Source organism: Podarcis liolepis, assembly GCF_965112155.1.
Source record: "Podarcis liolepis genome assembly, chromosome: 2".
NCBI lineage: Eukaryota > Metazoa > Chordata > Lepidosauria > Squamata > Lacertidae > Podarcis > Podarcis liolepis.
Genome location: NC_139555.1, coordinates 120677830 through 120704184, shown reverse-complemented (window position 1 = coordinate 120704184; position 26355 = coordinate 120677830). Strand labels below are relative to the sequence as shown.

General features: G+C 44.2%; 3 protein-coding genes across 5 annotated transcripts in view; 1 reads left to right on the top strand and 2 right to left on the bottom strand.

Annotated features, from left to right (window-relative positions):
• LOC310701787 (uncharacterized protein) overlaps positions 1-26355 on the bottom strand; it is a 224343-nt gene that overhangs the window by 68680 nt on the left and 129308 nt on the right. The gene's annotated exons all lie outside the window — the stretch shown is intronic.
• On the bottom strand, positions 1273-11770 carry LOC310701350 (uncharacterized protein). 2 transcript variants are annotated; one of them, XM_083492113.1, is made up of 6 exons: positions 11574-11770; positions 7330-7826; positions 6046-6169; positions 4647-4726; positions 4310-4442; positions 1273-3187 (listed from the first exon to the last, which is right to left on the bottom strand). In XM_083492113.1, the coding sequence occupies exons 2-6, from the start codon at positions 7726-7728 to the stop codon at positions 1986-1988; spliced, it is 1938 nt and encodes a 645-aa protein (XP_083348239.1). In that variant the 5' UTR covers positions 7729-7826; positions 11574-11770; the 3' UTR covers positions 1273-1985. The 2 variants fall into 2 exon arrangements, with proteins under 2 accessions (XP_083348239.1, XP_083348238.1); XM_083492112.1 differs by having other exon boundaries at positions 7309-7826; positions 11574-11712.
• Positions 14600-25122, top strand: LOC310701374 (uncharacterized protein). Of its 2 annotated transcripts, XM_083492152.1 has the most exons (3): positions 14600-14773; positions 20509-22222; positions 22306-25122. In XM_083492152.1, the coding sequence occupies exons 1-3, from the start codon at positions 14728-14730 to the stop codon at positions 22331-22333; spliced, it is 1788 nt and encodes a 595-aa protein (XP_083348278.1). In that variant the 5' UTR covers positions 14600-14727; the 3' UTR covers positions 22334-25122. The 2 variants fall into 2 exon arrangements, with proteins under 2 accessions (XP_083348278.1, XP_083348277.1); XM_083492151.1 differs by having other exon boundaries at positions 14680-14773; positions 20509-25122.

Here is a 26355-nt window from a genome sequence, read left to right as displayed (position 1 = left end):
GAAGGTCGGTGGTTCGAATCAAGTAGATAAATAGGTACCGTTCCGGCGGGAAGGTAAATTACCTTCCCGTGTCCTGCTCTGGTTTGCCAGAAGCGGCTTAGTCCTGCTGGCCACATGACCCGGAAGCTGTATGCCGGCTCCCTTGGCCAATAAAGTGAAATGAGCACCGCAACCCCAGAGTCGGCCACGACTGGACCTAATGGTCAGGGGTCCCTTTACCTTTACCTAACATGGGGATTAGCAGCTAATAAAAGTTTGGGGGCTCTTTTTTTCAGGGCTTCCATCTTGTTGCAGGTGGGAGTCCTGTTGCGACAGCCTTCCATAAAGACCAAGCCTACTGGCTGCTGTTTTGCTCTGGTATTCCTGGCTGGTGTCCTTGTTTTTTTGTCCAAGGGAGCCCTCAGATTTCTCAGTTAACAAAAGCAAGGTGTGTAAAAGATGGAGGAACCCTCCGCGCTCCCATTGCAGAACATCTGAGGGCTTATGATAATAAGAATTTATAATAAGAAGAATTTATTATTTGTGCCCTGCCCATCTGGCTGGGTTTCCCCAGCCACGCTCTCCTCCGCAGACTGACACAAAGTGGTACCCAAACTTCATCTAGCAGGCCATCCCCATCTTCAAGCCTTCACTTGCCCTCTTCCGGTGGGGGTGCTGACCTTGTTTAAAGGAAGAAGCAGCAGCCTTGAAGGGCATCGTCCCACTTCCCTGTCACCTCCCTGTATTTGAAGAACACACAGCAGCAGAACAGAAGAAAGTCTGGATGTAAGTGGGGGGGGCAGCGAGAAAATAAGGGTCACTTTTGTTTTCTCACTGCCCTGACCCTCAAAAAAGCCTGGACCCAGACTTACGCTCATTGCTTTGTGGAGCACAGGGTGGCCGAAAGATGTGAAGCAGACGGCTGTCCGGTGCTTGAGAGAAACCACGCTCGATATCAGGCGATTCGACAAGTGAATTGCCTTGCCCTCCTATGGAAGTTGGCCAACAGGGCTAGAGACAGATCTGGCTTACCAGCCCACAGAGAATTTCCCACCCTGAAAGAGCAACGGAGACATGAAAACAAAAGGGTCCCTCTCCTGGGGAGTTTCCAACTTACAATTTTGACCCTGTAGGGAAAGGTCCACGGAACATAGCCCCAAGAGAGATGGGAGCAGAAAGAGATGAAAAAGGAAAAGGCCTTTTGACCTCCCTGCGTTCAGATTTGACAGGTGTCACTGAAGGTGTCTCCAGCCCCTCCCCTCCGTGCTGAGGTGCGAGGACAGGCAACAAAAACACAGTTTAAGACATTTATTTCACTTATGTATACGAAAAGCTCTATCCTGTTTTTCTAGCACCAATATACCACGCAGAACATCCTTTCCTTGTTTTACACAGCTGTGTCCAGTACTGTAAATATACATTTCTTTTTCTTTTAGATGCTTTCAGAAAGAGAAATGAAGCATTTCTTAAAGGTTTGCAACCCAAAATCCACTTAGCTGAGAAAATACACCCAATGCCAGAGTTACGCTTGTTCAGTGATATCCCAAATCTCTCCCTATCCCCGTTCCTCCACCCATCAGTTGCGGGAGTGAAACAAAGTTTGACTCTTCCTGTTAGGACCACCCTGGGCATCCATCACATGATATATGTTTGCTTGCTTGTTTGTGTGTCAGTATCTACACACATGCACACACTAGCAGAAAGGAACTGGTGTCGCTCAGGAATTCTAACAAACACAAAAATACTGAATTCATACATGGATAATGTAACTTGTTTGCTCCTAGGGCTGCACCCCTCACCCTAACCAGGGGGACACCCAACCAGGATCTGGCCCCAAATCAATTTGGGGTCAGGGTTAATGTTTAATTGGGGATTTAAAAAAACCCCTATATGGTCAGGGGTGGGGCAGAGAGCCTTGAAATCATGAATTCATACGGTAATGCTTTCCACAATCACAGAATTCACACGCTTTTCCACTGAGTGAATTATCTGATGATAAGTAAGAGTTATAGTCTATCTGAAGCTCTTTCCACACTCCAGGTACTTATATGTTTTTGCCCCTGAGTGAATTCTTTCATGACAATGAAAGTATGTCCTTGTATCGAAGCCGTTCCCACATTGCACTGGTATGGTTTCTCCTGCGTGTGAATTCTTTGATGAGAAGTGAGGTCCCTGCTCAGACAGAAGCACTTTCCACACACCAAACACTGATACGGTTTCTCCCCTGTGTGAATTCCTTGATGATAGGTGAGATTTGCCTTTTGTGTGAAGCCCTTTCCACATTCCAAGCACTGATACGGTTTCTCCCCGGTATGAACTCTCTGATGAGCAGTAAGAATCGTCTTCTGTGTGAAGCACTTCCCACATTCCAGGCATTTGTACGGTTTCTCCCCTGTGTGAACTCTCTGATGGCGAATGAGGTCTTTGTTCAGGCAGAAACCCTTCCCGCACTCTGAGCATTTATATGGTTTGTCTCCGGTATGAATTTTTTGATGAGAAGTGAGGCTCGTCTTTTGCATGAAGCTCTTTCCACACTCCAGGCATTTATGTGGTTTCTCCCCGGAGTGAGTTCTTTGGTGATAAGTGAGATCGCACTTCCGAATGAAGCTCTTTCTGCACTCCAAGCATTCGTAGGGTTTCTCCCCGGTGTGAATTCTTTGGTGGTAAGTAAGAGTTAAATTCTGCCTGAAGCTCTTTCCGCACTCCAGGCACTGATATGGTTTCTCCCCTGTGTGAATTGTCTGGTGACAGGTGAGATTCCTCTTCTGAGTGAAGCTCATTCCACACACTAAGCATTGATATGGCTTCTCCCCTGTGTGAGTTCTCTGATGATCAGTGAGCTTCGTCCTGCTGCTGAAGAACTTTCCACACTCCAAGCACTGATAGGGTTTCTCTTCTCTGTGAATTCTCTGATGATTAGTGAGAGTTCTGTTTTGTTCAAAGCTCTTCACACACTCCAAGGGCGTATAAATTTTCTCCACTGTGTGAATTTTCTGATGAGTTTGATAAGTGAGACTTTTGTTCTCATGAAAAGCCTTTTCACACTCTAAGCACCGATATGGCTCCTCCCCTGTGTGAATTATCTGATGTGAAGTCCTGTTCGGATGGAAACTCTTTCCGCACTGCAGGCACTGATAAGGTTTCTCCCCAATATGAATGCTTTGATGTGTAGCCAGATCAGAACTATAATGAAGGTCCTTTCTGCGTGCTGTAATGAAAACAGGAAAATGAGGTAGAAACAGAACCAGAAATCCTTTTGTGACAGACCACATATAGGTGGTTATATTCTGATGACAGAAACCACCAAGACAAGATAGGAGAGCCAGATTTTTTGATTCTAGAGTGTCAATTTAGTGGATGTGACATGGTGGAATTGAGAGAACAGGGAGGGACATAATTTGCAGAAGACATGCTAATGCAGTTTCTTTAAAAAGAAAAAAACAAGGTTAACATTTAACAAATCAAAACCCTATTTTTAAGGAAGGAATTGTCAAAATTTGAAAATCTTTTGTGCATCAGGGCAAGACATAGAAAATAATTCACCAGTTTGAACTGTTGTGCTAAGTTCCATGAATATACAACAGGATTTTTCATGGGCACCTGGGAAATTATTAAATTCATCAGTTTAAAAAAATCTAATGTTGTTACTGAAGCTTCTTTGCAAATATGGACTATGTGTACAGATATGCCCATATATATCTCTCACTTTTACAAACTGTTGTTTTGATTGTGTTCTAGTTTTAATTGTTCATATTGAGGTCCAAGCATTGTTAGCCAACTTGTAGATTTCTGTTCAATGGAAAGGGGGGGGATATAAATGTTTCGATAAAGAAAAATAGATAAATCCTGCTCTATTGAAAGAAGGGGGACACAGGTGGCGCTGTGGGTTAAACCACAGAGCCTAGGGCTTGCCGATCAGAAGGTCAGCGGTTCGAATCCTGACGACGGGGTGAGCTCCCGTTGCTCAGTCTCTGCTCCTGCCAACCTAGCAGTTTGAAAGCACGTCAAAGTGCAAGTAGATAAATAGGTACCACTCTGGCGGGAAGGTAAACGGCGTTTCCGTGTGCTGCTCTGGTTCACCAGAAGTGGCTTAGTCATGCTGGCCACATGACTCGGAAGCTGTATGCCGGCTCCCTCGGCCAATAAAGCGAGATGAGAGCCACAACCCCAGAGTCAGCCACGACTGGAACTAATGGTCAGGGGTCCCTTTACCCTTTACTTTATGGAAAGAAGGAGGTACTAAATTGTTGGGATTCTGCAAAACAGAAGCAGCAGCTAAAATTCATATATAATTTCTAAATAAATACTATAATCCACTAGGGAAATATACTTTTACTGAGAGAGGCCACGATCCCACAGTTCTCCTCCATGACTTCTTTGTGTAGAGCTCTTTGGTCAGGATCCAGCAGAACCCACTCCTCTGCCGTGAAACACACAGCCACATCCTCAAACGATGCTGGGTCCTGAAAGAAAAGCAAATATTTCCCCCTTTATAGATAACACCACCCCAATTCATAAAACTTACCAATGCTGCCTTCCTGCGACCCCTGCATCCACAGCCTTCCTGTTGGGCAACTTCCTTGACCCCATAACTTCCCCCCTTTAAATGCCAAAATACAGACACACCCTGACTACCTCCTGGCAGCCCCATTGGTCCTTCCCCTTACCTGGTCCGTTGCCACAGCAACCGCTTCCCTTCCACCAGAAAGAAATGGATGGTTAAGTCTCGCTGGCATCATTCCATCGCCTGTGAGAGACAAAGGTGGGAGACAAAGATCAGAATGGGCTTGTCTCAGAGGTTAAGTGGCCCATGTCTAAGCACCCCCTTGACATTACAAAATGTCATGTATATTACAAAATGTCATGTACACTATAATCTGTCATGTATATTTCATTATATAGACGCTTTCATTTTCAGTACAGTCAAACCTCGGTTCCCAAATACCTCCGTTTCGGAACATTTCAGCTCCCAAACACCCCAAACCCGGAAGTGTTCTGGTTTTCAAACGTTTTTCGGAAGCCAAACGTCCGAAGCTGCTTCCGCTGGAGTGCAGGAATCTCCTGCAGCCAATCAGAAACCGTGCCTCGGTTGTCGAACATTTCGGAAGCCGAATGGGACGGGTTACATTCGACAACTGAGGTTTGACTGTACCGTGCAAAGACATCTCTCCCCAGCTGGGATCTTGGCAAAGTACAAGTTGGCTTCCATGTGTTCAAGTGCTGAAAATAAACATCACATTGAACTGTGGAAAAGGACCAGAAGGAAGTGTATCTTGCCCTCCTGCGCGTGCGTGCGCAAGCACACACACACACACACACACACACAGAGCAGATTTCTTCCATAACACTGGGGAAGAATTTTTCCCCCATTTTCTGTTGCATGAGATTTTTCAACTGTTCTTATATGTTCTTTCAATGCTGATTTCAAATCTGAAATCAATTTTCGTGTACATGCTATAGTTATCTTGCAGTTTCCGACTTTTGCCGATATGTCATATTTACACTGAGGATTAGTGGACACTGATACGTTAATCTACCCTAACCACATGGTAATTATTGTTTTGCAAACTTCATTTTTATTTATTTTTATAGTTTTGTAACCTAACCTAACCTAAATATTTGTATTTTTCAGATTGGACCATATAAGAACATATAAGAACAGTTGAAAAATCTCATGCAAAAGAAAATGAAAAAAAAATTGTTCCCCAGTATCCCAAGGGAATACATTTTTTTGCATACCTCCAACTGTACATAGATATACATGTCATTTTCAATGCGATACATGTCATGTTCAATGCTATATAAGTCACTTACATTTATACTCATATTGTACTACTTTGGCTATGTGTTTAATAAAATACTGAATTCTTGCATTGTGAAAGATTATGGTGAAAAGTGAAAAACAGGAATTGCAAAAAAACTGGAGCTTACAGAACAAAACCAACTTCTGATATGAAATCAGCACGTCAAAATCAGGTTAGAACAACTGCAGGTGTCAATGCAACAAAAAGTTTGTTTCCCAATGATTAATGGAAGGAGACCAAGTTCGTGTTCATGCTCCATTACCCAGCAAGATGGCGCCTCCCTCCTTCTCCTCCAGCACCTTCCACCTTTGCAGGGGAATCTCTCTGATGTTCTCTGGAGCCTTCACAGCATCAAGGAAATCAGTGGCGACTTCTGTGAACAGACCCTTAACCAGAAAAGAGGGAGGGGCGGGGGGGAGGATGAGAAAAGGAGCGTTAGCGGCAAAGGCTTTGGCATTTGGGACACTTTCAGAACATAGCTGTCAACTTCCAGATTTGAAAATAAGGGACCAGCAGCCTCGAAAATAAGGGATCAGCAGCCAAAATAAGGGATTTTGCTTAGCTTATACAGAAATCCGCCACTGATGGAGCCAGGCTGCTTTGGCTGCCACTGACTGTGTTTTGCAGGGGGCTGGACTGGATGATCCTAAGGGTCTACAACTCCGACCGAAGAAGAATGGCAGACAAAACTGATGAACGACGTCGATAAGGCAAAGCTTACAGGCAGAATTAGAAACCAGGAAGAGGACCTCTTTAATAAAGAAAGGGGAAAGTTTATAATTTAGTTGAAAAGCTCTTGTAAAGAGTTACATACATTGGTAGGATTGACAGAAAACTTGTAGTAAAAATTTGAACTATGGATGGACAAATGATTTATTAAAATAGAGTTATGAAAGGGATGAAGAGGGGGAAATCACTACATTAAGATGTTGCACTGGTTGGAGGGGATGCTAAGCAGCACGTCGGGGCTGCCGTCGTCCTGGCGTGAGGAGTTCCATCGGCCCTTCGCCGCACGAGAGGGAGGGAAGGAGACTCTCACCCATGCCGCCCGCGAGCCTGGCATGAGGCGGTTGCGGCGCCGCAGCAGCCGCTGAAGTGCCGTCCTTCTGCGTCCATCCCCTTCTCTTCCTCTTCCCTCAGGCCACCTCCTCAGCCACAGCCTCCGTCTTCCCCTGGCAGAGCGGCAGAAGTCTCACAACAGAGGGGCTGCCCGCCCGCCTGCCACCACCCGCCTCCTCAACCTGAGGGGGAAAAAGCAGAGACGGAGACACGGCAGCTCGTGCGCACGTGCTCTCTCGCGGCGGAGGACCCCCGAGCCGCTGCTTCCCTCCAGAGCCGGGCGAGCATGAAACCCAGGAAATTTAAGGGACATCATCAATAAGGGACAGCAGCAGGACATGGCTCTGGGATAAGGGAGTTTCCCGCCAAATAAGGGACGGTTGACAGCTATGTTTCAGAACGGATTTGAAAAATATAGGGAGTTTTGGGATTTTCTGCTTCACGTTCCTCAGCCCTTTCAAACCACCTGAACAAAACTTTTCCAAACCTGCGGCTCTTCCGGCTTCCTGTCCTCTGCCTGGCTCAGGAGGAAACCTTCGGCCAGGGCCACCGCCTGGGAACAGGTCTCTGCTCCACATTCCCTCACCCAGCTTTGCATCTCCGGGGGAAGGACAGCCAGGAACTGCTCCAGGATCACCAGGTCCAAGATCTGAGTCTTAGAGTGGAGCTCTGGCTTCAGCCACCGACGGCAGAAGTCATGAAGCAGGTTGCAAACCTCTCGGGGCCCCTCGGCCTCCTGGTAGTGGAACCGCCTGAAACGTTGGCGCTGAGAGTCTGAGCTGAGGGCGTCCTCCGCACCCAGGATATTCTGCACGGTTCTTTCCCAGAATCCCTCACTCCTCCCAACTCGGGTGGTGTCAAGGCCAGCTGTGGCTTGTCCATCCATGTTGGGTCTGTGCTCCAAGGAATCCTCTGGCTCTCCCCTCTTCTTCCAATCTGCCTTTTCAAGGCAAAAGCTGCCCTGATTCAAGGTACAAGCAAGCCCTGCAAAGTGAAGAAAACGGCTTGTTAGAGAATCATAGAATTGTTACGGCTAGAAGCTTTCCGTTCACCAAAGCTGGACGAGTCTGGCTACGAAGCAGCTCTTTGGACTAACAGATGGACAACAAACATGGGTTCTCCAAGTCCCTATGGGGCTAAATTACTGCAAGGCTGAATGGAGGAGGACTCAACATCTAACACCCAGTGGCCTGAAGATCTCACTGCTCTTTCTACATCTGATTGCACGGCTTATAATAGTCAGTTTCATTTAGATATCTACTTGGGCATTTGGACTGCTTATATTTATGTATAAATAAATATTTATATTAACGTATCTACGGGACCACCTCTCCTGGTATGCCCCGCAGAGGACCTTAAGGTCCATGAATAACCATAGTTTAGAGGTCCCGGGCCCTAAAGAATTTAGACTATCCTCCACCAGGGCCAGGGCCTTTTCGGTGATGGCTCCAACCTGGTGGAATGCTCTGTCCCATGAGACTAAGACCCTTCAGGATTTAACCTCCTTCCGTCGGGCCTGTAAGACAGAGCTATTCCGCCTGGCCTTTAATTTGAATTCAGCCTGATCTTTTGTTTCCTTTCCCTTCCCTCCCCCTCCCCTTTTATGAAGATTACCCACTCTGAGACCCCACAGCTAGTTCTCCCCTGGCCTCCTCGCTGGCCCAAGTAGGACCAATTCAGCCAGCTAGCCCTAAATTGATTTTTGAATTTTATTGTTATTCATATTTTATGCTGCTTTTATAATTAAGTGTCTTAAATTTGTTGTTAGCTGCCCTGAGCCTGGTTTTCTGAAATGGAAAGGGTGGGGTATAAATTTATTATTATTATTATTATTATTATTATTATTATTATTATTATTATTATTATTTTCCACCTGCCTTGCCCCACCTAGCTTTTCCCAGACTATGACTTTGAGAACAGCAGCAGCAGCAGTATGGAACAATTCATTCATTCAGGGATATTTTATTTAAAAAAATAGTTTCATAAGTTGTGCTTCTTTGTTTCTCAATTTGATCCTTTTACATGGTTTTGTACGTTTTGTGGTATGTTATGCATTGTGATTTGATGTTACTTTTATTATATATTGGTAATTCTTTATTGTGGTTGAACTGCTTAATTATTATTTGCTGTGGCGCTGTGGGTTAAACCACAGAGCCTAGGACTTGCCGATCAGAAGGTCGGCGGTTCGAATCCCTGCAACGGGGTGAGCTCCCGTTGCTCGGTCCCAGCTCCTGCCAACCTAGCAGTTCGAAAGCACGTCAAAGTGCAAGTAGATAAATAGGTACCATTCCAGCGGGAAGGTAAATGGTATTTCCGTACACTGCTCTGGTTCGCCAGAAGTGGCTTAGTCATGCTGGCCACATGACCCGGAAGCTGTATGCTGGCTCCCTCGGCCAATAAAGCGAGAGGAGCGCTGCAACCCCAGAGTTGGTAACGACTGGACCTAATGGTCAGGGGTCCATTTACCTTTACCTTACTATTAGATCCTGTTGGATTGTTGAATGTTGCTTTGTTTCATATAAGTTATTGGCTGCAGGAGCTTCCTGCAGCCAATCAGAAGCAGCGCTTTGTTTTCCAAACTTTTTGGAAGTCGGATGGACTTCCAGAACGGATTCCATTTGACTTCCGAGATACGACCGTACTGGGGATTAGAGGGCAGTTATGTCGCGTGAGGGCTCTGGATTAAAGCCTTCCATGCCCTTGGGAATCAGAGGATCCTGCATCCATCCCTCTCTCCAGTCCATCCCTTATGGCTCTCAGCCTTCCACTGATTCCCATCCCCACCCCTTCTCTATAATCCTCACTGCGTAATCCATAAACCACTCGCACACAAGCCTGTTTACTTCCCACTGGTATACCTGCTGCCTTAGATTAAAAAGGGTTCCCATTTTCAGCTGTGCTTCTGTACTCCGGGACAAACAAAAAAAAAAGTTCCCCTGCACGGGTTATGTGCTGCACATCTGAAAGCGCACACCAACACACACGAGTGTCCACCGTGCCTGCAGACCCTCCAAGTGTCCCTATTTTCCAGGGATTTACTTACAGAAGCCACCCTGGTTTCTGATTTGATCTCTGAATGTCTCGCTTTTCCCTGGGACCTCCCTATTTTCATCAGGGAAATGCTAGAAGGTATGTAGCTATCCGACCCCCCCCCCCAGCCCTGTACAGGGAAGTTTTTTAATGTTTAATAATTTATTATGTTTTTATAAGGGACGCGGGTGGCGCTGTGGGTTAAACCACAGAGCCTGGGACTTGCTGATAAGAAGGTCGGCAGTTCGAATCCCCACAACGGGGTGAGCTGCCATTGCTCGGTCCCTGCTCCTGCCAACCTAGCAGTTCGAAAGCACCTCAAAGTGCAAGTAGATAAATAGGTATCGCTCTGGCGGGAAGGTAAACGGCGTTTCCATGCGCTGCTCTGGTTCGCCAGAAGTGGCTTAGTCATGCTGGACACATGACCCGGAAGGGGTCAGCAACCGGCTCCCTCACCCAGTAAAGCGAAATGAGCCCCGCAACCCCAGTCGGTCACGACTGGACCTAATGGTCAGGGTCCCTTTACCTTTATGTTTTTATATATGTTGGAAGCTGCTCAGAATGGCTGGGGCAAACCAGACAGATGGGCGGGGTATAAATCATAGGATGATGATTTTGATAATATTATACGAGCAAAGTCCCAACCAAAGAAGAATGGCAACTTAAACTGTTGGAATATGCACAGCTTGCAGATCTAATTTACAGAATAAGTGAACAAGAAGAACATTTGTTTAAAGAAGATTGGAAAATGTTTATTGAATATATGGGGGGGGGGAATTGTGTACACTTGAAAACATTGGCAGCATCAAGATGAATTCAACAGTGTAAATAAGTTTTGATGGAAGTAATAATGGAATACTGAATGCTTTAGTTTATATAAAATATGCAGGGATTTATGCTATGCAAAATGAACCATGGAAAGAGAAGAAGGGAAGTCACTGATATTTCAAGGTTGTCTAAATGAATATTCAAAGATGTAAAACAGAAAACTTAATAAAAATTATATTAAAAAGTAAAAATAAAAATGTTGGAGGGTATGTGCCTGACTGTGGTGGCGGTGCAAATCCTAACAGAAGCGCAGCTGATGATTCTCTCCCAGCCCCCCAGCCCAGCCCTGCAGACCTACTTGAAACCTCTCTATGGCATGAAACATCCAAGGGGCCTCTTGCTGGCTGCAGAGAGGAGGGAGAAAGAAGCCTGGATCCCTAAAAGCTTGTGTGCAGGGAAGTTTTTACGTGTGACATTTTAATGTATTTTTAATCTTTGTTGGAAGCCGCCCAGAGTGGCTGGGGTACAAATTATTATTATTATTATTATTATTATTATTACTCGGGAGGAAGCTCCTTTCAGCCAGGCTCCTCTTCAGCCAGCCAGATGGGCGGGGTACAAATTATTATTATTATTATTACTACTACTACTACTATTATTACTATTATTGTGTGTTGTGTTGGGCAGATCCCAGAAGAATCTGCTGCAGAGGCTGCCTCGCTATGGGGCAAAGTGGGGCCAGGGTTTGGCTCCCTAAACACTCTCAGCCGGCTACCCCTAACCCCCCCACCCCACATTTTCTCCCCATTCAAAGCCTGGGCTCCCGGAATCTCCCCCTCCTCACCCCTCCCTTTCAGGTCCTCCTAGGCACCCACCCCTGCAGCCCAGGGACCCCTACCCTTCAAAGAGACAATTTTTTGGGGGGCGGCTCACCAGATCCCAGGTGGGGCCACCGATGCAGCGCTTGGGGGAGACAGAAGCAGCTTCCCTACAGGAGAGGTGGGTTGGTGGGGGGGGGTGGAGATGCACTTCCGGTATGAGACCACCCTCCCCTTCCTCTCTAGGAATCCTCTCCACTGCCCCTTCCTCTCTAGGAATCCTCTCCACTTCCCCTTCCTCTCTAGGAATCCTGTTAAAGTTCCTTTAACCCGTTAGGATGTTCAGCAGCCTCTTGAAGCCTCTTGATCCGGGGTCAGCAACCTTTTTCAGCTGCGGGCTGGTCCACTGTCCCTCAGCCCATGTGGGGGGCTGGACTATTTTTTTTGGGGGGGGGATAAACAAATTCCTATGCCCCACAAATAACCCAGAGATGCATTTGAAATAAAAAGACACAATCTTTGTTGTTGTTTAGTTGTTTAGTCGCGTCCGACTCTTCGTGACCCCCTGGACCAGAGCACGCCAGGCACTTCTGTCTTCCACTGCCTCCTAGTTAGGTCAAACTCATGTTTGTAGCTTCGAGAACACTGTCCAACCACCTCGTCCTCTGTCGTCCCCTTCTCCTTGTGCCCTCCATCTTTCCCAACATCAGGGTCTTTTCCAGGGAGTCTTCTCTTCTCCTGAGGTGGCCAAAGTCTTGGAGCCTCAGCTTCAGGATCTGTCCTTCCAGTGAGCACTCAGGGCTGATTTCCTTCCGAATGGATAGGTTTGATCTTCTTGCAGTCCATGGGACTCTCAAGAGTCTCCTCCAGCACCATAATTCAAAAGCATCAATTCTTCGGCGATCAGCCTTCTTGATGGTCCAGCTCTCACTTCCATACATCACTACTGGGAAAACCATGGCTTTAACTATACAGACCTTTGTTGGCAAGATGACGTCTCTACTTCTCAAGATGCTGTCTAGGCCTGTCATTGCCCTTCTCCCAAGGAGTAGGCGTCTTTTATTTTCGTGACTGCTGTCGCCATCTGAAGTGATCATGGAGCCCAAGAAAGTAAAATCTATCACTGCCTCCATTTCTTCCCCTTCTATTTGCCAGGAGGTGATGGGCCCAGTGGCCATGATCTTCGTTTTTTTGATGTTGAACTTCAGACCATATTTTGCTCTCTCCTCTTTCACCCTCATTAAAAGGTTCTTTAATTCCTCCTCACTTTCTGCCATCAAGGTTTTGTCATCTGCATATCTGAGGTTGCTGATATTTCTTCCGGTGATCTTAATTCCGGCTTGGGATTCATCCAGCCCAGCCTTTACTCATGTAAAAACACACTGATTCCCAGACCATCCGCAGGCCAGATTTAGAGGGCAATGGGGCCGCATCCGGCCCCTGAACCTTAGGTTGCTACCCCTGCTCTCGATCCTTTGTTGCTGGGCAGGGGATTATGTGCAATAATAATAACAACAATAATAATAACTTTTATTTATACCCTGCCCTCCCCAGCCAGAGCCGGGCTCAGGGCGGGTAACACCAATAAAATCACAGTAAAAATAAGGGGGGGGACCAATTTAAAATACAGGTTAAAATGCAATTTAAAATGCAGCCCGTGATTGGCTGCACATGATTGGCTAATGGATATAGTTAAACAATATTGAAGTATCAGATCTGGAAGGACGTGATAATAGATTTGGTTAGCATTCTGAATTTTGGTATGAGAAAACAAAGGTGCATGAGGGATTCCTGAACCACATTATAAGGGAATCAATTTACCAAGTATGGGACAAATATAAGAATTTATTAGAGAACAAGACACCTTTGTGGCTTTCCCCATTAGAAACCATATCTGTAAAAAGAGGTAAACACGAAACTGGGCAACATACAAAGATCTGTTAACAGAAGTAGAAAACAAATTAAAGGTGAAAGAATCTGAGGATAAAAAAGCTCTGTTAACAGATTGGTTACAATATTGCCAAATAAATGACATATTCAGAGGTGACAAAGAGAAGGACTTTGGGAAGGAATTCTCAAAGTTCAAAAATGAATTATTAGAAAATAATGAGAAATTGTTATCAAGAATGTACAAACCACTGCTGGAATGGGAAACGAAAGATGAAGAGGTTAAAGCTGTAATGATACACTGGGCAAAAGACATAGGTTATAATATACCACTTGAATCATAGGAAAAGCTGTGGAAAGAGATTTTAAAATTCACGGCTTGTAGTTCATTAAAATAAAATTATATGAAGATGATATACTGATGGTATTTGACTCCAGTAAAGCTTGCTGAAATGTATAAAGATATCTCTAACTTATGCTGGAAATGTAAGGATAAGGAACGAACAATTTTTTCCAAATGTGGTGGATGTGTAAAAAAGTAAAGGGCTTCTGGGAAATGATATACAATGAACTTTTTAAAATTCTTAAAATTAGTTAAAAAAAAACCAGAGGCTTTTTTACTAGGTGTAATAGGAGGAGAATTGCCAAGGAAGCAAAGGGGACTGTTTTATGTATGCGACTACAGTGGCCAGAATGCTACTAGCCCAGATGTGGAAAGAAGAAAAGATCCCAAAGAAAGAAAAATGGATAACTAAGATGACTGACTCTGCCGAAATAGCTGAAGATCAGGCACCAAGATGAGAAAAAATTCAATCAAGAATGGGGAAACTTTATAGACTATTTTAGAGAACACTGTAAAAACGTCAAAACATTAGCAGGTTTGATGTAATATTTATGAACTAAGAATAGAATTAGGAGGGGGGAAAGAAGTTGAAATTAATAGTAGAAATATAATTATATGCAAGGTGAATAAAGGGGGGGAATGGAAACCAGGGGGGCTAAGGGAAAAGCCATTTATTGCAAATTTGGATTGGATATCTATGTACCAAAAGGGGAACTATTGTTATTTTGAAAATTGAAAATAATATATATATATATATATATATATATATATATATATATATATATATATATATATATATATGAAATAGTTTAGAAAAGTATTTGGGGCTCCCGCGCAGCTGATCCAGCGGGGCTTTCCGGAGGCGAGACCAGCGCCTCTCCTCGCTCTCTGCCCGGAGAAGCCCAGAGGCTCCTGCCGCTCGGCTCCGAAACGGTTAAGAGCAGCGGCGACAGAGCTGAGATTCCTAGAGCGGAAGAAAAAAAGGCTGTCGGGAGAATAGCAGCTTCCGCTTCCTGTCCCGCTTTTGGCGGGGTGGCAGATGCCGGTCATGGCGGCGGCTTTCCTTCCTCGCGGAGGCGCTGGAGGTGGGTCATATGATGATGTTTTATAAGGGGGGTGCAGCTGGAGGGAATGCGGAGAGGGAGTTTAAAAAAACCCCAGTAGGCAAACCGTTTCAATGTAAGTTTTTTTCTGCGTCTCCTTTTTCTAGTCATCAATTTGTCCAGATTTTCACATTTTTAAAGACTTCTTGAAAATTGTTCAACATTTTGGTGCAGATCTCGCCTAATGCACGCGCTTTTGCGAAGGGTATTTCCACAAATATTTACATTTCCCATAATTAATGCATTTTCAATTTAATTCCGCTAAAGTAATGCATTTATAGGGCTTTCCCCCTTTGTATGGGGGTAGGACATCTTTTCCCAATGGAAGGGCAGATCTTTCTCCTGCTCTCCTTCCTGCAGGCCAACTTGGGCAGGTTGGGGACCTTCCTTGGGCTCCCCATAGGGCTTGGGGTCAAGGCAAACCCTTAAGCATTGGGAAACCTTCTGCTGGGGCTGCCCCTGGGACTTGTAATAATTTTTATCCGGCCTGATTTTATTATAATTTATTAAAACTGTATACCTCCCTGTACCCACAGGCCTTAGGGCAGTTCACAGGATAAAATTGCAATATAAAAACTGAAAATTACATAATCAAAACATAAACAAAATCAACCCAATAACACCCCCCAAAAGAACCACACACATTTAAAAACATTTATGTTTCAATTAAATACAGCAGTTCTGGGCAGAAGAGGTTAAAAAAGAGGAGAAACAAGCAACTTCAAGTCCACATTAAAATTCCAAGCGTGGCTGAGGCCTTACTTAGACAGGCTAATACTATTATTACTACTACTAATACCCCTGAGCACCCTCTCCCACCAGTGTCTTGCCTCGGTAATGGACTGGATGAAAGCCAACAAATTGAAGCTCAATCCAGATAAGAGTGAGGCTCAGTTAGTGGGTGGTTCCCTAGAGCAGATGGCTGGAAGGTCGCCTGCTCTTGATGGGGTTACACTTCCTCTGGAGGAGCAGGTTCGTAGCTTGGGGGTAATCCTGGATCCTTTGCTGTCGCTCGAGGCTCATATGGCCTGGAGTGCCTTTCATCACCTTTGGCTGGTAGCCCAGCTACACCCCTATCTGGACAGGGATAGCCTATCTACCGTTGTCTATGCTTTGGTAACTTCAAGGTTAGATATAGATATGCGTTATACGTAGGGCTGCCTCTGAAGACAGTTTGGAAACTTCAGCTAGTGCAGAATTCAGCGACCAGGTTGCTCACTGGAGTAAGGCGGGTGAGCATATTACCCCCATCCTGGTCCGACTGCACTGGCTACCAGTTAGTTTCCGGGCTTAATTCAAGGTGCTGGTTTTGACCTATAAAGCCTTACATGGCTCAGGATCACAATACTTCAAGGGCTGCTTCTTTCCATATGAACCTAGCCTGATCCTGAGGTCCTCCTTCGTGGGCCTCCTCCTCAAGTGGTCTGGAGGGTGGCTGCGCGCCTGTGGAATGCTCTCCCCAGGGAAGTTCACCTGGCGCCTTCCTTATACACCTTTGTTGTTGATTAGTCATCTTAGTTGTGTCCAACTCTCCGTGACCCCATGAATCAGAGCATGCCTTGGAAATTCACTTTCCTCTCAAAGCTTCTCCTGTTTTATGTCCATGGAGCTTTCATGGCATAATACGGGAGTGGGTTGCCAGTTTCTTCTCCAGGTGGATCACATTTACCGTATTTTTCGCTCTATAACACGCACCTGACCATAACACGCACATCGTTTTTAGAGAAGGAAAACAAGGGAAAAAACATTCTGAATGAAACAGTGGATGTATCATTTTTGTGCTTCATGCTGTGGCCACAGACATGTGATCTGATGGTGAATTTGGGGTGACCCAATGCAAAAATCCTGAGAATCCCTGTGGATCCATGCTTTGTAACCACGTTTTTGCACCATTGCAGCCCCAGGCAACAGTGGGTGCGTGATTTTTGGGGGGCAGGCTGTAGCCATGGACATGCTATGTGCTCTGATGGTGAATTTGGGCTGACCCAATGCAAAGATCCTGAGGATCCATGTGGATCCATGTTTTGTAACCACGTTTTTGCACCATTGCAGCCCCAGGCAACAGTGTGTGCATGGTTTTGGGGGGGCAGGCTGTAGCCATGGACATGCTATGTGATCTGATGGTGAATTTGGGGTGACCCAATGCAAAGATCCTGAGGATCCATGTGGATCCATGCTTTTTAACCACATTTTAAGTGGGGAGGGAAGGAAAAACACAGAATGGACAAGGAGCAGGAGAGGGGTGTGCAGAGAAGCAGCTGGCTAAGAATGCAGGAGAGGGGTATAACGGGAGGGAGGAAAGGAAGGCAATAGTTTTCCCTCACCTACCCACCCAAGCCAGCCAGCGCGCCCTCTCTCTCTCTCTCTCTCTCTCTCTCTCTCCCTCCTGCATGTTTTCACGGAGAGGAATTAGAATGAAGGACGATCCTTTCCTTTCCTCTCTGCTTGCCTGGAGGGGAGGGGCCTTCCCTGCTCTTTGTTCCATTTGAGCAAACACAGCAAGGAAACAGAGGAGAGTGGGCAGTAAGACCCTGAGGCAGAATGCAGGAAAGCAGCCATTTCCTCTTTTCAGGTTTCCCTTCTCCGAGACGCGCAATTTGATTTTTGCCTGCTTTTTTTTGCCTCCACTCGCGCCATTTGGCTCCAGGGACCACACATTCACTCAATAACACGCACAGACATTTTCCCTTCCTTTTTAGGAGAAAAAATCTGCGTGTTATCGAGGGGAAAATACGGTAGTCTAAACTCTTGGCTGACCTGTCTGTCTTGGGTGGCCCTGCTTCTCTGACTTATTCGAGCTCCTTCGCCACGACAAGGCAGTGATCCATGAAGGGATATACACCTTTAAGTGCCATGCAAACATGTTCCTTTTCAACCAGGCTTTTGCTTGATATGTTTGACATCCTATAGTCTTTTTCAAATGTGGCTCTTTTTTGGGGGGGTGTTATTGGATTGTTTTTATTCTGATTATATATGATGTGATCTTTTCTGCGAACCACGCCGAGTCCTCCGGGTTTAGGGCGGTATATGAACTCAATAAATAATAATACCATATTAATACTTTCATTATTTGTATCCCACCAATCTGACTGGGTTGCCCCAGCCACTCTAGCTGCTTCTAACAGATATAAAAGCATAATAAAACATTTAAAAAATTTTATAAGATATTTATTAAAAATTTCAAAGTTAATACATTATAACAAAAAGAAAAGAAAAAGCAAAAATGCAAAAAGTAAAGACAATTTAAAAAGAGAAAAAGAAGGGGGAAAAACCACATATAAATTCCATTTACTTATTTTCTTTTAACTTACTTTCCAGACCTCCTCATACCACCCTTTCTTATATTCCAGTTTAAATTGTTTGAACAGCAAATCCTCACCATTAGGTCTTTTACTTATTTCAAAACCTTATTTTCTATCTCTTAAGCATTACTGCTGAAAACCACTTAATTACTGTCCAACATCATTCTAGCATTCCTTAATTTTACAGTATTTCTGCAAGTAGTCTTTAAACTTCTTCCAATCTTCTTCCGCCGACTCTTTTCCCTGGTCTCGGATTCTGCCGGTCATTTCTGCCAGTCCCATGTAGTCAATCATCTTCATCTGCCATTCTTCCAGAGTGGGTAGATCTTGTGTCTTCCAATATTTTGCGATGAGTGTTCTTGCTGCTGTTGTCGCATACAGAAAGAATGGTCTATCCTTCTTTGGCACCAATTGGCCGACCATGCCCAGGAGAAAGGCCTCTGGTTTCTTCAGGAAGGTATACTTAAATACCTTTTTCATTTCATTATAAATCATTTCCCAGAAAGCCTTAATCCTTGGGCACGTCCACCAAAGGTGAAAGAATGTACCTTCAGTCTCTTTACATTTCCAACATTTATTGTCAGGCAAATGATAGATTTTTGCAAGCTTGACTGGGGTCATGTACCACCTGTAAATCATTTTCATAATATTCTCTCTTAAGGCATTACATGCCGTAAATTTCAGACCGGTGGTCCATAACTGTTCCCAGTCAGCAAACATAATATTATGTCCCACATCCTGTGCCCATTTAATCATTACAGATTTCACCGTTTCATCCTGAGTATTCCATTTCAGCAGCAAGTTATACATCTTTGACAAAATCTTAGTTTTGGGTTCTAACAGTTCTGTCTCTAATTTTGATTTTTCCACCTGGAATCCAATTTTTTTGTCCAATTTATAAGCCTCCATTATCTGACAATAATGAAGCCAGTCTCGCACTTTGTTTTTTGATTTCTCAAAGCTCTGCAATTTCAATTTGTCTCCCTCTTGTTCCAAAATTTCCCAATATTTTGGCCATTTGGACTCCATATTGAGTCTTTTAAGAGCTTTCGCTTCCATTGGTGACAACCACCTTGGAGTTTTGTTTTCCATTAAGTCTTTGTATCTTATCCAAACATTAAACAATGCTTTCCTGACAATATGGTTTTTAAATGCTTTATGTACTTTGACCTTGTCGTACCACAAATATGCATGCCACCCAAAAGCATTATTAAATCCTTCTAAGTCCAAAATGTCTGTATTCTCAAGAAGCAGCCATTCTTTCAGCCAGCAAAATGCTGCTGATTCATAATAAAGTTTAAGGTCTGGCAGGGCAAATCCCCCTCTTTCTTTAGCATCAGTTAAAATCTTAAATTTTATTCTGGGCTTCTTGTCCTGCCAGACAGATCTAGAAATATCTTTCTGCCACTTCTTGAAACAGTCCATCTTGTCCACAATCTGCAATGTTTGAAACAAAAACAACATTCTAGGCAATACATTCATCTTTATAACTGCAATTCGACCCAACAAGGAAAGCTTCAAATTTGACCATATTTCTAAATCTTTTTTCACTTCTGTCCAACATTTTTCATAATTATCTTTAAATAAGTTCACATTTTTTGCTGTCATATTAATCCCCAGGTATTTCACTTTCTTAACCACAGTCAAACCAGTCTCATTCTGAAACCTTTCTTTTTCAGTTGATGTTAAGTTTTTCTCTAAAACTTTGGTTTTTAACTTGTTCAGTTTAAATCCTGCCACTTGACCAAATTCTTGAATTACCGTATTTTTCGCTCTATAACACGCACCCGACCATAACATGCACGTAGTTTTTAGAGGAGGAAGATCCATAGGCATGCCACCCGTAGGCATTCCCTCCATAACACGCACAGAAATTTCCCCTTACTTTTTAGGAGGAAAAAAGTGAGTGTTATGGTGCAAAAAATACGGTAAGTCTAAAACCCTTTTAGTACTAGATTCTGGCTCCTGTAATGTCAAAATTAAATCATCTGCAAAAGCTCTCAATTTATACTGTTTAGCTCCGACCTGTATACCTTTAACCAGCTGGTCTCTTCTAATCATATTCAGCAGGACCTCCAGGACCGATATAAAAAGCAATGGTGAAATTGGGCATCCCTGTCGTGTCCCTTTTTCTGTCTTAAGCATAATAAAACATTTAAAACTTCCCTCTACATGGCTGCCTCCAATTGTCTTCTAAATGTTGCATAGTTATTTTTTTGACAACTGACGGGAGGGCGTTCCGCAGGGTGGGCACCACTACCAAGAAGGCCCTCTGCCTTGTTCCCTGTAAGTTCCCTTCTCACAGTGAGGGAACTGCCACAAGGCCCTGGGACCTGGATCTCTGTGTCCTGACTGAATGATTGGGGTGAAGACGCTCCTTTAGCATTTCATCAGCTTGCCTTTTTATTCCATCAGGAGATGTTGAAGGGATGCTGGCAGAAGGGGAACAATCAGAAATGTCACCAAAAGGATTCAAAGAACAAAGGAATCTGAGGGTTCAAGAGGGAGGCAGCAGGCGAGAGGGGAGACGAAGGCAGAAGCTGGAGGCTGACTCTGGTATGTCTCAGGGTGGTGAAAATAAAATTCCTAGAGAGAAGAAAAAGCATGAATGCACCGTGTGTGGAAAGAGATTGCGTAGTCACTCAACTCTTACTTTACATCAAAGAACTCATACAGGGGAGAAACCGTATACATGTTTAGAGTGTGGAAAGAGCTTCAGTAAACGTGGTAACCTTACCTTGCATCAAAGAACTCATACAGGGGAGAAACCGTATACTTGTTCAGAGTGTGGAAAGAGCTTCAGTGTCAGTGGTAGCCTTACCTCGCATCAAAGAACTCATACAGGGGAGAAACCGTATACTTGTTCAGAGTGTGGAAAGAGCTTCAGTGTCAGTGGTAGCCTTACCTCGCATCAAAGAACTCATACACGGGAGAAACCATATACATGTTCCGAGTGTGGAAAGAGCTTCAGTCAGAGTAGCTACCTTAAGTTGCATCAAAGAACTCATACAGGGGAGAAACTGTATACATGTTTAGAGTGTGGAAAGAGCTTTATTTGGAGGAGCAGCCTTATGTTGCATCAACAAACTCATACAGGGGAGAAACCATATACATGTTCCGAGTGTGGAAAGAGCTTCAGTGTCAGTGGTAGCCTTACCTCGCATCAAAGAACTCATACAGGGGAGAAACCGTATACTTGTTCAGAGTGTGGAAAGAACTTCAGTCACAGTACTGCCCTTACCTCGCATCAAAGAACTCATACAGGGGAGAAACCGTATATATGTTCCGAGTGTGGAAAGAGCTTCAGTCAATATGGCCAGCTTACCTCGCATCAAAGATCTCATACAGGGGAGAAACCATATAAATGCTTGGAGTGTGGAAAGAGCTTCAGTCACAGTAGTGCCTTTATCTTGCATCAAAGAACTCATACAGGAGAGAAACCGTATAAATGTTCAGAGTGTGGAAAGAGCTTCAGTCACTGTGGCCAGCTTACTAGGCATCAAAGATCTCATACAGGAGAGAAACCGTATACATGTTCAGAGTGTGGAAAGAGTTTCAGTAGGAATGGTGCCCTTACCTCGCATCAACGAACTCATACAGGGGAGAAACCGTATACATGTGCAGAGTGTGGAAGGAGCTTCAGTCAGAGTGGCCACCTTAAGTCGCATCAAAGATTGCACACAGGAGAGAAACCGCATACGTGTTTGGAGTGTGGAATGAGCTTCACTCACCGCAATGGGCTTGCTAGACATCAACAAACTCATCAAGGCAGCAAACCTTATAAATGCTGGAAATGTGGCAAGAGCTTCAGTCGCCTCGACTCCCTTTCCTCGCATGAAAGGATTCATACAGGGGAGAAACCGCATACATGTTTGGAGTGTGGAAAGAGCTTCAGCCACAGTTCCAGCCTTACCTTCCATCAAAGAGTGCACACAGGAGAGAAACCTTATAAATGTTTGGAGTGTGGGAAGAGCTTCTGTGGCGGTAGCCAACTCAGGTTGCATCAAAGAACTCATACAGGGGAGAAACCATATATATGTTCCGAGTGTGGAAAGAGCTTCAGTGAAGGTGGTACTCTAACTAGCCATCAAAGAACTCATACAGGGGAGAAACCGTACACATGTTCAGAGTGTGGAAGGAGCTTCAGTCAGAGTAGCGCACTTAAGTTGCATCAAAGAACTCATACAGGGGAGAAACCGTACACATGTTCAGAGTGTGGAAGGAGCTTCAGTCAGAGTAGCTCCCTTAAGTCGCATCAAAGAACTCATACAGGGAGAAAATCTTAGAAATGTTTGGTGTATGGAAAGAACATCAGTGACAGGGACTCCCTTCCTAAACAATAAAGAACTCGTACAAGGGAAACATCTTAGAAAGGGTTGGCGTGTGGGAAGATCTTTAATCATATGAAATAACTCCTACAGAGAGTAAACCAATGATCGTGTTCTGGTCCCCCCAGGACAGCCATTATTGGATTGGAAGAACTTTCTGACAGTAAGAGCTGTTTTGACAATGGAACAGTCTCCCTCGGGAGGTGGCGGGCTCTCCTTCCTTGGAGGTTTTTAAGCAGAGGTTGGATGGCCTTCTGCTATGGATGCTTTAGCTGAGATTACTTCATTGCTGGGGGTTGGACTAGATGACCCTTTTGTTGTTTAGTCGTTTATTCATGTCCGACTTCATGACCCCATGGACCAGAGCACGCCAGGCACTCCTGTCTTCCACCACCTCCCGCAGTTGGGTCAGGCTCATGTTTGTAGCTTCGAGAACACTGTCCAACCATCTTGTCCTCTGTCGTCCCCTTCTCCTTGTGCCCGCCATCTTTCCCAACATCAGGGTCTTTTTCAGGGAGTCTTCTCTTCTCATGAGGTGGCCAAAGTATTGGAGCCTCAACTTCACTATCTGTCCTTCCAGTGAGCACTCAGGGCTGATTTTCTTAAGAATGGATACATTTGATCTTCTTGCAGTCCATGGCACTCTCAAGAGTCTCCCCCAGCACCATAATTCAAAAGCATCAATTCTTCGGTGATCAGCCTAGATGACCCTTGGGGTCCCTTATAACTACAGTTCTATGATTCTATATACATCATCTGCTAGACAGCTGTTGTCACAAGCTTGGCAAATCCAGAGATATACTTGATCATCAAATAATGCCAATATTATTCACTTGGACTGTGCTGTTTGAATCCATGTACAATTCTAGGTGCCTATTCTATAGTTTTGTTTTCATATCCTAATTTTCATCTGCTGTTACTTGTAGCGTTCCCAAAGCAAGGAAGGATTCAGAAGATCAGTAAAGGAAGGAAGGAACGGTAGTATTCACCATCTCTTCCTGAACTCTCTTCCTGGCCCTAAGATCTATCTAAAGATCAACAAACTACATCAAAGTAACCTATTAACTTTCTGGCCTAGGATGGCTGGTGCAGCAACCGGCAACTGGTCTGTGTCCTAGAATGCTTATACGTGCTTGTCAGACATAGAGAAATGGCAGTAGAGAAAAATGGCGTGGATGTAGAGGCTTGTGGGATTTGATCAGAAATTATTGTCAATGAATCAAACCCAGTCAGCGCAATGCTTTCATCGCGGACACAATGGCTTGATGCATATTTTATAATTCCTCATAGTAATCCTGTCTGATCACTAGTTATAGCTGCTATCTCTATTTCATATACATCATAAAATGAAACAGAAAAATCTTTACAAAAATAAAATCTTTATGAATTTTTTTTTAAAAAAAACCCTCATGAGTCCCACCTACACTGGAAAAAAATAATGGGATCTTTTCACATCCATCATGGTTAGCTTACTGCAATGCACCGTACAAAGAGATATCGTAGAAGGTTGGGCCACAGGCTGTAGCTGGTGCAGAACGCAATAGCCAGGTGGCTTGTGTGAGCAAGGTTAAAAAATGTAAAGGATACCTGGACAGTTAAGTCCAGTCAAAGGCAGCTATGGTTTTGCAGCGCTCATCTTGCTTTCAGGCCGAGGGAGCTGGCGTTTGTCCACAGACAGCTTTCGGGGTCATGTGGCCAGCAGGAATAAACCGCTTCTGGCGCAATGGAACACTGTGATGGAAACCAGAACTCACGAAAACACCGTTTGCCTTCCTGCCACAGTGGTACCTATTTACCTACTTGCGCCGGTGTGCTTTCGAACTGCTAGGTTGGCAGGAGCTGGGGCAGAGCAGCAGGAGCTCACTCCTCGCACAGATTTGAACCGCCAACCTTGCCATCAGCAAGCCCAAGAGGCTCAGTGGTTTAGACCGCAGTGCCATCCATGTCAGGCTTGTGGGAGGAAACTACTGCCAGCATAGAACAGCCTGCTAGTGGGATTTGCACTTGCTACCAATCTGCTCCTGGGCTGAGTTCAAGGAGTTTGTACTCACATGCAAGTCCCTGTTCTGCTCAGTCCCAGATATACAGCAGAGATTCTCCTGCAAGTTCCAAAAATCTCCAAAGCACACACCCAGAATGGGGCTCTTAGTGTCACTGTTCTGTGGAATGGCATCCCTTGGGGGGCAGGAATTGGGACCTTTTCCAGCTGGATAAATAGATTTTAATAATGGGTGTCCACTTGTTACGGTTTTAGTCTTATTTTTATTTGTTGCCTTTGTGTATATAACTGCTTTTTAAAACAGTTTTTATATAAATTGCCTTGAGACGGTGGTTTAGAAGGCAATCAGTTGTTTTGTAAAAATATTTTAAATAGTTTTCACATTTATACATTTCACTAATTTTACAATCATTTTGACATTTCAAGGTTTGATTTCCTCCTCTTTCTGCGGTTCCTTAAATTTATTTTTAACTTAATTTGCTCATTTATTAATCTTCTTTAAATATATACTGGCATGAAACTGCAGGTTATGACAATAATCCTACCAATGTTTTTATCTGTTTACAATTTATCTGTAAATATTCAATAAACCATTTCCATTCTTTTATTTTAAAAAAATGTTATCTTGATTCCTTATTCTTCTGGTAAGTTTCGCCATAGAAGGCAATCATATTTAAGGCAATCAATAAATTATTGTTACAAATAATATGATAATAATTTTTCTACTGGCATCTGACCAGGGTTAATCCTTCTGTGGAATTTTGTTAAATGGGAAAACGGTAGATAAACAGAAGCAGAGCTATAGAAAGAGATATCCAGAAGATATACACAAATATATAAATCTTGCTGGACCAAAAGAATAAGAATTGTGATGCTGACACGCAGTCGTTAAACCCGTTGAGTATTCCCAATTAAGTTACTTGCATTTCTGAAAATATATTATCATCAAGCAGAGTAAAAGGGAACCTTACCGAGAGAGGACACGATCCTGCAAATCTTCATAATTTGGCTGTTCAGGGCTCTCTGGTCAGAACCCAGCAGAGCCCATTCCTCTTCAGTGAAACAGTCCTGAGAGGGAGGGGGGCGAAATGCTTCCTTGCAAATATCAAAATAGACTGGCCTACAAGCAAAATCCCAAAGCCTTGTTAAGGGGAGGGGAATGGGCATTACCCTCAGGATTAATATACATTGGTACCTTGGTTCTCAAACTTAATCCATTCCGGAGGTCTGTTCCCAAACCAAAGCATTCCAAAACCAAGGCACGCTTTCCCATAGAAAGTAATGCAAAATGGATTAATCCGTCCCAGACTTATGAAAACAACCCCTAAAACAGCAATTGAACATGAATTTTACCATCTAACGAGACCATTGATCCATAAAATGAAAGCAATAAACAATGTACTGCAACCATACAATCAGTCAATCAGTAGCTGAACTGGGTTCCACACAGTCCCAAAAAAAAGAGCCACAAAAACGCAAAATAAATAGCAAACACAGGCAGACCTCAGCGTAACACTCAAAAGAGAAGCGTAACACTCAAAATTGAATCAAGGCACTCAAAACGGAGCACATCCGGCTTCCCAAAAAGTTTCCAAACTGGAACACTTACTTCCGGGTTTGCGGTGTTTGGGTTCCAAGTTGTTGGAGTACCAAGGTGTTTGAGAACCAAGGTACCATTGTAGAGGCTGGAGAAGCTTCTTTTTCCACCTGGGAGCCTCTTTCCATTCAAGACAATATTCGGGGCGGATCCAGAGGCAAAATTTGCTACCTCCCTCCAAGGAAACAACAGGCAAGATCAAGGGTCAGAGAGAGGCGTGGAGGGCCACAGTTAGTGCCCCCTACCATGAGGCCGTAGGTTCCCCACTCCTGATTCAAATCTTCAAGAGTGGCGTTGACAGCCTTCCTAGTGGGTAGCAAGATAGCGGTACTGGCCGG

Coding starts and splice junctions, on each gene's coding strand:
- LOC310701350 (XM_083492112.1), bottom strand. CDS start 7,728: ATGGATGGACAAGCCACAGCTGGCCTTGACACCACCCGAGTTGGGAGG. Junction 6,170..7,308: donor TTTGGAAAAGTTTTGTTCAG/GTGGTTTGAAAG, acceptor TTTCTGGTTAAG/GGTCTGTTCACAGAAGTCGC. Junction 4,727..6,045: donor GGGAGGCGCCATCTTGCTGG/GTAATGGAGCAT, acceptor TGTCTCTCACAG/GCGATGGAATGATGCCAGCG.
- LOC310701374 (XM_083492151.1), top strand. CDS start 14,728: ATGCCGGTCATGGCGGCGGCTTTCCTTCCTCGCGGAGGCGCTGGAG. Junction 14,774..20,508: donor TCCTCGCGGAGGCGCTGGAG/GTGGGTCATATG, acceptor TTATTCCATCAG/GAGATGTTGAAGGGATGCTG.